Source organism: Elephantulus edwardii, unplaced genomic scaffold, assembly GCF_000299155.1.
Source record: "Elephantulus edwardii isolate Elephantulus edwardi_28Jun2011 unplaced genomic scaffold, EleEdw1.0 scaffold00042, whole genome shotgun sequence".
Lineage (NCBI taxonomy): Eukaryota > Metazoa > Chordata > Mammalia > Macroscelidea > Macroscelididae > Elephantulus > Elephantulus edwardii.
The window spans coordinates 1,312,469-1,323,465 of record NW_006399792.1 but is presented as its reverse complement, the minus strand read 5'-3'; the positions used below and the strand labels follow the sequence as shown (position 1 = coordinate 1,323,465).

The following is a 10,997-nucleotide window of genomic DNA, read 5'->3' as shown; positions in this document are numbered from 1 at the left end:
TGCACTGGGAGAACCTACAGTTAGAGACTTCTCCAAATTATTGAGGAGCAATGATATCAGTTTGAGGACTAAGGAGTGCCTAATTCAGGTCATGGTCTTTTCAATCACTTGATATGTATCTGAGAGCTAGACAATAAATAGGAATGACAGAAGAATTGATGTCTTGAAACTGTAGTGTTGGAGTACTAAATGTCTCATGGACTGAGAAAAAGAATGAAAAAATTTTAAAAAAAGAATGAATAGACACATCTTAGAGAAAGAGCACCCAGAATGCTCTTTAGAGGCAAAGATGACAAAACTTCGTATCACATACTTTGGGTATGTAGCTAGGAGAGGTTATTCCTTGGAGATGGACACCATGCGTGGAAAAGTGAAGGGTTAGAGAAAGAGAAGACCCTCAACCAGATGGACTGACACAGTGACTGCGACATTGGACTCGCATGCCTGGGATGATGGCACAGGATAACTTGTTTCAGATCTGTTGTTCTTGGGGTGTTTATGAGTCGTACTCGACTCAACGGCACCTAACAACAACATCAAGATATTGCTTATTGATCTGAGGATTTTTGTCTGCTTGATGCTAAGATGCACTCTCCACAGAAAGTTGTAATCTTTGAACCTCCCATAGTACTGGGAGGAAAAAAGAAAATTGTCTTCTTATGGCTTGTTATAGGGAGCTCTGGTGGCCTAGTGTTAAGAAATCCTGAAAGAAATCACTGCAATCCTGAAGGTATACAGTTGGAATCCATCAGCTGCTCCACAGGAGAAGGATGGACAATCTCCTCCTGAGCCTCTGAAAACCCGATGGAGGGTCAGCTATGGGCCAGTTCCAAATCGACGGTACACAACAACAACAGCATGGCTTCGCTACCCATCTTCACTATCACCTACAGCCCCAACCATTCATTCTTCCACTCTGCCTTCATTCTGTTCTTCAGAGGCCTTTGTTTCATTCTCAAGGATTTATACCTTTCTCCTTTGGGCTCAAGTTTCTTTCACTATATTTTTTCATTGACATGTTTTCACTACATACAACTTTCTATTCCAAACTGTTGCTTATCAGAGAGTTCTTCTTTGCCTCAACAACTTGCAGTTACTCTCTACCTGTAACAGTGATTGTCTGTTCATTGCTTTTCCCATCAACAAAAGTATGTGTCCTTTGATGGCTTAGTGGTAAAGATCTGCACTTCAAACTGCAAGACAAACAGTTCAAATCTTCCAGCTGCTCCTCAGGAGAAAGATAGGCAATCTTCCTCCTTTGTAATTTACAGCCTCTGAAAATTGCTAGAGGGTCACCTGTGGTGGATGTAATAGCTTATAACAACAACAACCTGAAACTAAGACTTTGTCATATTCTTTAATGTGTGTCCTGTGCCTAGAACCTTGGTTGGAATTGAGTACTGGTTGAATGAACAGTAAACAGGGAAAAACGGAAACAACTCAAATATCTTAAAGATGATTTTAATATCTTAACATAAAGGCATACAATTTAGTCCTTTGTCCTTGAATGGTTCAAAATTGGGAAGGGTGTGCGTCAAGGATGTGTTCTCTCTCCATATCTTTTTAATCCATATGTGGAACAGATTATCCAGGAAGCTGGGCCCTGTGAGGAAAAGTGTGGCATCAGGATTGGAGATAGACTCATCAACATTCTGCATTATGCAAATGCCACAACCCTGCTTGTTGAAACTGAGGACCTGAAACATTTGCTGAAGAGGATCAAGGACTGCAGCCTTCAATATGGATTGAAGCTCAACATCAAGCAAACAAAGATTCACACCACTGGGCCAGTTGACAGCATCATGATGGATGGTGAAGAGAGTGAGATTGTCAACAGCTTCAGTTTGCTTGGCTCTACAGCCAGGAAATGAAAAGATAAACTGCATTGGGAAAGTCTGCTGTCAGAAACGTCTCCAAGGTACTGAGGAGTAACAAACTCAGTCTGGAGATTAAAGTGAGTCTGATATAGGCCAGGGTCTGCAATTACTTGCTATGCATCAGAGAGCTGGACAGTGACTAAGGATGATAGAAGGAGAGTTGATACCTTTGAGCTGTGGTGCTGGAGAAGAGTATTAAATATACCATGGACTGCTAGAACAAACAAGTTCATCCTGGAGAGGGTGAAGCCAGGCTGCTCCTTGGAGACAAAGATTCTGAAGCTTCATCTGGCATACTTTGGACATGTTGCAAGTCAAGACCAGTCCTTGGAGAGGACCGTCATGCTTGGGAGAGTGGAGGGACGGCACAGGAGAGGAAAAGCCTCAATGAGATGGATTGATTCCATCACTGGGGCAATGAGGATAGGCATGTCAGAGACAATAAGATTGGCAAGAGATAGAGCAGGCTTTAGGGCTGTTTGTACAGAGGCTCACTGTGAGTCACAAACGACTCAATGGCACATAACAACAACAACAACAACAACAACAACAACATTTCTATGTGAATGAAGAATAGTGTGAAACAATGTATTCAATCTTTGTAAGCACACCAATATAAAATAAAAGAAGAAGTGGGGGGGGGAATCAATCAATTTGATCTGTGATTGCCAGTACTTATACCTTTGGGGAGAATCAAATGAAAAAATGATTATTATGGCACAGAACAACAACAACAACCACAGCAAAGAACTCCCTGGTGGTGAAGTGGACTGCTTATCCAAAGGTTGGCATTCAAACCTACCAACCAACCACTCTGTAGAAGCAAGTCTATAGAGGTTTATGGCCTGGAAAATTCTTGCTGTAAACTGGAATAAAATTAATTAACAGGAGGAGGTCAAACTCTACATTCTGAAACAAAAGGCTATTCATGGCAAGTTTGTAAGCCAATAAAATAAGTTATAGAAGATACAGAAGAATCTCTTTATGCAATAAAAGCCTTTTATGAATCCAAATTCTTGATTCTAGAAAAAGACTCATAAATTAGAACTTGAAACTTTTAAATTATTATATCATTTTTATTTTAAAGTACATTATACATTATTATATTCGAACGATTTCTTTTTACTAAAACAAGAGGATAATCAAAATGAGTGTTCAATAACATCTGAAAAAGACATAGATATTCATATAGTGGGAAATGTTCTTAAAAAAAAGACAAATTTTCTTCTTTTTAAATTTCTTTTTCTCAGATTCATAGTTCAGTATCCAACAGACTAGTTCTTTTTCCTGTATTAGCTGTCACTTTCACACTTCCAAACTGGCTGAATATTTCCAGATCAACAATGTGTAAAAAGCATAAACTTCAAAGAACGATGTTATTCTTAGGTTAAACTTCCAATGTCTTGGGATTCAAGGTAGTGTCACCTATTCTAATGCAATAGTTTTCAAAGGATTGTGAAAAGGCAGATGGTATATAAAGTTCTTTTTCTGGTGGACATAAAGGTGTGGACAATATTGAATCAGGTAATAAAATCCCAAATACCTTGTCACTACTTTAGGCTGGTAAAAAAAAAAAAAAGAAAGAAAGACCAAGAGAAAAATTTCCCAATGTTAAATCTCATTACTAGAGAAGTAATCATGCCATGAAGCCATGCAGCTGCCTGGTCAAACTTGATTTCTAACCCTTAGTTTGCATTGTTTATTTGGTATTCTATGACCTGGCTACAGATTGCAAAGCTTTCTTGAGAACAGTTTTAAACCTTTATGTGAACAAATTCTCATTGTATTTACCATCAAGGAGGCATCTTCTGCCAGTTTTTAAAGGCGAAGAGATAAAATAAAGCATCTGAAGGGAAAATGACCTTTTCAGCATGCTTACGAAAGCCAAGAAGTTTTTAAAAAGCATAACATTTTAAGAAAATGTATTTGACTATTAAAACTGTGTCGGCTCTTGAGAAAATGGAAAGGCACGGTAATTAGTCTTATTCATTTTACTTCTGCTAATGCCAAGCCAATATTCTTAGGATTAACAGCATGAAAAAATGTGAAGGAAAGCGTCTAAGCATTAATTTGAACTTAGATTTACATTATTATGGCAGAAACATCTTTGACTGGAGCTCACTTATTCACTTCTTTTTGATTTTGTGGCCAACCACTGCTTCAAACTGAACATCCTGGACATGATTTATAGCTGCCAAGGCACGTTCAGGCAGAAATCTGTGGAAAAAAAAAAAAAAAAAAAGACGGTAAGTTCTCAATTTAAAACCATTGACACCACAATCCTTTTTCATTGCCAGGTAAAATATCCCTAGAGTGTTTTACATTTAATTTTCCTTCTCTTCTTTCTGTTTGTCCTTTGCACCTCTCTCTTTCTATCCTTTTTTAAAGTGTCTTTTTTCTTATTATTAATTTTAATGAAAATTTACAGAGATTTTGGATTTCCATTCATTCATTGTTGCACTTTTCTCCCTGCCCACCCCTACCCTCCCCAGTTTACTCTTTGAAAAATAAAATAAAAATTATTCATTGCTATACAGTTGGTCCCCCTAAGTCCACTCCACTATGCAGCCTTCATTCTGGACTCCTGTCATGACAATAATACCTAATCGTATATCTCTTTTAAACAGTTCTCTTTCTCTCATCTGTTTCAATGCAGTATACATAATTTATTCCATCTTTCCCAGTCTCCCCTACCCCAACCCCTATGTCAGTCCCATTTTACAACAGTGGCACTAGACAGTGTCTTCTTAAAAATTTCATAGTTCAGATTATATGTAAAGACAAAGAAAGCACTAACATACAGCAGTCTTTCCACCTTCTCATATTATTTAAGTTAAAATCTTCTCTAATACCTTATACAAGTAAAAATCTAAAATTGAAGATTTCGGGCACCAGAATCCATATTTCCATTTCTGCTCAAGTAATCACTGAGTATGGATTATGTATTCTGTATGAAGCTAAAACAAAGTATTTGAAAACTGTCAGCTCAGAGGAGTGGATTGTTCAGCTGAGAGACTAAGATGACTCTCCTGAAACAATTAAAGAAAAGTATATGTCATCTATTATGAAAGGCTATAAAATATGAAGAGAAATAATGTGGGCTGGAATAGTGAAGAAAAGCTTCAAAAAACAAATGGCAGAAGAAAATGAAAATAAGATTAAATGATTGCTAAAAGGAGTGTGAGTGAATAAAAAAGGTCAGAAATAAAGTTTTCTGCAGAGAAAATGAGTGTGGTACTGTAAACTACTAAAAGATTTATTTACCTGGCTTAAGGCAGTGGAGAGTGAGAGAGTGGGAGAATAAACTCAGGGAAGATAGGACTGGGAGTAGGGTAAGAGAATTTGCTAGCCATTTAACTATACTGAAAACATACATATATTATACTCTCCTTATACTAAATCTATTACACTATAGTGGAAGAATGAAATGAATGCAGCAGTGGAGATTGTTCTGTGTCCTCAAATTGTTCTATTCAAGTTTATGAGCATTGCATTTTAAAAAGGTCCAAGGCTTATGAAATTATACAGTTGTCTGTTCATAAAAAAAATATTTAAATATTTTAAACCTCTCTCAGAAGAAAGCGGAGAAATCTCTTTCTGGAATAAAGAAGTTGAATTCCTCTTATAATTTCATATAAATCCTACTTCCTCAATCTATAAGAAACAAAACAAAGGTAGCTCTGGGTTGCACTGCTAACCTGAAGGCCACACCTCTCTGGCAGTTTGAATCCACCAGCCTCATCTCTGGAGAAAGAAGAGCCATCTCCTCCTATGTGATTTACAGCCTTGGAAAACAAATGGAGGGCCAGCTATGAGTCAGTTCCAACTCAATGGTAAAGTTTAGAGTCGAATGTCAATGTTACTTGTGTTCTGCTATTGTAACCTTCATGCAACCTGCAGGAATGAAGAATTATTACCACCAAATATCTGTTATACACAGGTTCACTATGAGTCACAGGTGACTCGAAAACACAGAACAACAACAATAACAATTTTATGTATGGGAAATCTGAGGTTACAGAAGTTTAATAATTTGTCTGTGGTCACAGAACTTGCCAATGGTAGAGTGCAATGTTCATTCCCAAATACTTAACTATAGTGTCTCCATTTAAAATTGCCTTTCTTTTAGATTTTAGCTAAGACGGTAGGTGTGTGATAAAGAACAGAAGTAAAGTACTAAAAGAAAAATAAAATAATCAACTAAACTGTTTGAATAATTTAACAAATGAAAATGTTTTTCAAACACTAAGGGAAAATGAAGACCTTGTCATAAATTAAAAAAAAAATGGAGAAGAATTAATCAATAAAATATATGCATGTAAAAAAATGTAAATGTTGTTCTTCAGACAAGAGTGAAATGATGGTAGATAGAAATCTTAACTACATGGGGAAAATGAAGAGTAGCAGATTTAAAAAATCACTATACGGGTAACTAGATAATATTTTCTCAACTTTAATATACTAAAAGAAAATATAGTAAACAAAAATAATAATAATAATATTGTATAGGGCTTAAAAATATGTAAAAGAAAAATGTTAAACAAAAGCCTGTTGTTGTTAATTTGCCATCAAGTCGGAACTAATATCTGACCCTCCAGCAGGTTTATAGGGGCCATACATTACAAGGGGCAAGATTGTCCATCTTTCCGCCACAGAGCAATTTGAACCTTGTGCCACTGAGTTGGCAGCATAACTCTTTGCCACAAGGCCACAAGAGCTCCCTTTAAAAAAGCCTAGGAGTGAAGCAAAGGAAGTATATTATTATCATATAGTTCTCATATGTGAAATTTCATAGTATTACTTGAAGGGAAACTGTGATAACTTGGTGTATGCTATAATCCCTAAAGCAACAACTAAATGACAAAACAAAGAACATTTTACTAGCTAATAAACTAGAAAAGAATGGAAACATGAAAATATTCAGTTATGCCAAATTAAGGCAGGGAAAAAAAGTGAAAGAACAGATGGAGAAATATTGAAGGGTCCTATGGGCAAAATTTCGAAAGTAGAAGAGTATGGTCCATAACAGGAGTGAAATGTCTGGTGAAGAATCTGAAGAATTCACCCAGTGTCTGGCAAAATGAAGGTGATTTTAAAGTGCCCAGCAACGGCTGCTAGAGAGAACCTCCTTTTAGTTCAGAGTTTGAGCAATGAAGATCACAGATGTGAATTCTTCAATCTCTAATCAAGAGGGAGAAGTGTTTTAGTGCAAATCAACTACGCATGCTGCCGAGAAACAATAGCTGTTGAATATTGAACTGATCTTAATCCTATGGCAAATCCACAAAACCCTCCCTGCTGTCAATCCTTGAGCTTCACTCTCCTGCTAACAAAGCTCCTTTATTAGGCACCTTAACTGAAAAGTAGCCCCTAATAACAAAGTCTGTGGTCTGCTACGTGAATATTTCTGTGCCTTATCAATCTGGTTTTATCTGATTCTGTAGTGTTATATGAATATCCTTTCTGTAAAATGTAAACTTCAGGAGTTTTGGGTTTAGCTAGCTTGTCAACTGTCCAATTTTACCCCTCTTAACTATCAACTTTTCCTTTTTCTACAGCATGCTGGAATAAACTAAGAAAGAGAGAGAGAGAGAGAAAGGAAAAAAGAAGGAAGGGAGGAAGGAAGGAAGGAAGGAAGGAAGGAAGGAAGGAAGGAAGGAAGGAAGGAAGGAAGGAAGAATAATACATAAAGTATTATGGAAGGAAGTATTACATAAAGTATTACATAAAGGAAGATGTAATACATAAAGTCATTATACCAAAAATATTTGGTCAATGCTGAACCATTTCAGAAGGTAGCATATGATCAATTGTTGTTGTTGTTAAGTGCCCTCGAGTCACAGGCAACTCATAGCGACCCTATGAAAGAGAGTCCTTGATGCTTGGGTGCCTTTCATGCTCTCTCCAGGCTCATAGGGTTTCTGGAGGCAAGCTATTATGGAAGTGGATGCCACTCCTCCTTCCAACTATGATCAAAGTACATTGAAATTGTTGGAGAAAAGCAAGGTTCTAGTAGTTAACCTAATGCTTATTTTTTTTTAAATTTTATTATTTTGTGTGCTTGTACCGTCAAATTGGATCTGACTGATACAGGAGGAGATTGCCCTCCTTCTCCAGCAGAGCATCTGGTGGATTCAACAAGGCCACCAGAACTCCAACTGAATGCTTATTGAGATGTTTCAACAAAAATAAAGCAATCCTGGAAATTCATACATGTCTATGCCAAAAAATTTTTGAGATAGCTACCCGGCCAAGCAAATGTAAGAGATTAATATTTATACCCATTCCAAAGAAAGAAATTACCAAACAATATTATTCATGCTATAAATTATTGCTATTATGTATTATATTATAGAATTGTCATTTATTACTATTAATATTATATGCAAGTAAGATTTTGGTGAAGATAGTGTAAAAATTATTATAGCAATATATTCACAAGGAACTGTCATATATTAAAGTCAGACTCAGAAAAGGGTAAGGAACAAGGGATATTGTTGGTGATGTTACATCAATGTTGACTTAAATAGAACAGCAGAACAGATTATTGTTGTCATTATTGTCATGTTTTCTTGTAAGAGTCGAGATACATCCCATCCTGATTCTTCCTCATTAACATACGGAAATTGAGATATATAGAACACCATGAGGTGGAGGATTACTACCTCTGATAACAAAATGAAGGATAATAACACCACACTGGAAATCATTATTTAAAGAAGTGGGCTCATATGTTTGAGGGACACAGTTAAATCCATGGTAGGATCACTAAGAGTTGGAATTGACTTGAAGCCACATTATAACAACATGTGGTACTTACCTCTCTAATGTGAGCAAGAGATTGATGAATGATGGAACAAAAATCATTTTCTTGTTGGTAAGTATTCCATCTATCAGATTTCTTGCAACTTCTTCTGTTTCTAACACAGGCCACAGTCTGTGATTTAAAAAAAAATTAAAAAGATTTTAAAAAAACATTAAGTCAATATTAATTTTAAAAGGAAGGGATATTTAAATGATATTTAAATTGTAGGGATATTTAAAATTGTAATTTAATTTAAAAGGGATATTTAAATTGTAGAAATTTCAACTTTCATTTTTATAAAATCATAATTGGGATTCAAAATGTTCCCAGATTAAATTTCCTCCATACAGTGAAAGTTATATATGCAAAATCAAGATCCACTATGATTCTAAACAGAGAAAGGCTGAAAAAAATTTCCTTGTGAACAGGGACCAGACAAGGATGCCCACTGTTACCACTTCTATCCAATATTGAACTGGAAGTGTTTGCTATGGCAATATGCCAAGAGAAGGAAATAAAAGGAATCCAGAAAATGGTTAAAATATCACTCTATGCAGATGATATGATAGTATACCCAGAAAACCCCAAAGTCTCAACAAAAAAAACTGTTAAAGTTTGTAGGCCAATTTAGTAGAGTGGCAGGCTATAAGATCAATATCCAAAAATCAGAGGGATTCTTCTTCTGTAACAAAGAGAACTCAGAGAAGGAAATCAAGAAAGCAATTATCATTTACGATGTTGTTGTTGTTAAGTGCCATAGTGTCGTAGATGATTCATAGTGACTCTATGAACTAAAGACCTGAACACTTGTATAACTTTCATCGTTCCTCCAAGTTCATGGAGTTTCCAGAGGAAAACTATTTATGGAAGTAGATGCCACTCCTGCTTCTAAGCTTGTTTTAATCGGAAATTCCACCAAACACTGTCAACATGGGTAACCAGTATCACATTTGACACATCAGTGTCATAGTTTTTTTAGAATCATAACAACCATGGGATTACTTCTGTACAGCAAATGGACAGACCAGTGCTATACCACTTAGAAGAATGTTTGACCAAAACCAATTAAAACCAGAACCGAAAATCAAAACCTCTGTAGAGTCAGACTGCTTTAGAACACTCCCCACCAGGATTCTAAACCCCTGCTGGTGAAGGCCAAATACAATCAACTCATAGCCAGTGGCTCCTTGCCGGAAGGAACATGGTGGTGTGAGGGCAGGAATTGTGGCAAGCTTTTGGAGTTGAGTGCTTTTCGGGGCATGTGTTTGACGTGCAGGTTTGCTCTGTCCCTGGGAGCGAGGCAAGCTAAGCTTGGCCTAGGGTTTGAGTCAGGAGGCGGCCTTAAACCCAAAGGCAGTTGGGACAGGAGGAGGCCATGTTATTCCCGGTTGGCTCCTCCCGTGGTAACGGGTACCCATGGTGGACAGTGTTGGCTGGAGCTTCCCGACTGAAACAAACCTGGAAGCAGGAGCAGCATCCACTTCCGAATGGCTTGCCTCCGGAAACTCTATGTACGAACAGTGCTCAGGTCTTTCCTTCATACGGTTGCTATGAGTCATCTACGACTCGACAGCACTAAACAACTAAACAACAAACAACAACAACATAGCCAGTGGACAGTAAATGGTCCCAGAGTCTTACCAGGACCAAAAATCAAAACCTCTGTAGATTCAGACTGCTTCAGAACACTCCCTACCAGGATTCCTACCATTTACAATTGTTGTTGTTGTTATGTGCCATCGAGTCACTTGTGACTCATAGTGACCCTGTGTACAAGAGCCCGAAATGCCATTCTATCCTGTGATAGCCTCACTGTCTCAAACACACTCATTCCCACCTCTCCACTCACAGAATCGATGCATCTCATCCAGGGTCTTCCTCTCCTGCGCTGTCCCTCCACTCTCCCAAACATGATGTCCCTCTCCAAAGATCAGTTCCTCCTTGCAACATACCCAAAGTATGTCAAATGAAGCTTCAGAATCCTTGACTCCGAGGAGCATTCTGGCTTCACCCTCTCCAGGACAAACCTGTCTGTTTTCCTAGCAGTCCATGGTATATTCAACACTCTTCTCCAACACCACAGCTCAAAGGCATCAATTCTCTATTATCCCTAGTCACTGTCCAACTCTCTGATGCATAGCATGTAATTGAAAAGACTATAGCCTGAATCAGGCATACCATACAGCCTGATGTCATTGCTCTTCAGTACTCTTGAGAGGTCCCTCACAGCTGACTTTCCCAATGCAATTTGTCTCCTGATTTCCTGGCTGCTGTTACCAAGAGTGTTGACTGTGGAACCAAGTAAACTAAAACTG

At 37.5% G+C, this 10,997-nt stretch overlaps 1 protein-coding gene across 1 annotated transcript in view; it reads right to left on the bottom strand.

Moving 5' to 3' along the window:
* Window positions 1-4,003: 4,003 nt before the first annotated feature.
* HSD17B13 (hydroxysteroid (17-beta) dehydrogenase 13) overlaps window positions 4,004-10,997 on the bottom strand; it is a 56,627-nt gene continuing 49,633 nt past the window's right edge. Inside the window, exons 6-7 of the mRNA XM_006885241.1 lie at window positions 8,698-8,814; window positions 4,004-4,094 (exon numbers count right to left, since the gene is read on the bottom strand). Coding sequence (XP_006885303.1) covers window positions 4,004-4,094; window positions 8,698-8,814 — 208 coding nt within the window. The remainder of the gene's footprint in view (window positions 4,095-8,697; window positions 8,815-10,997) is intronic.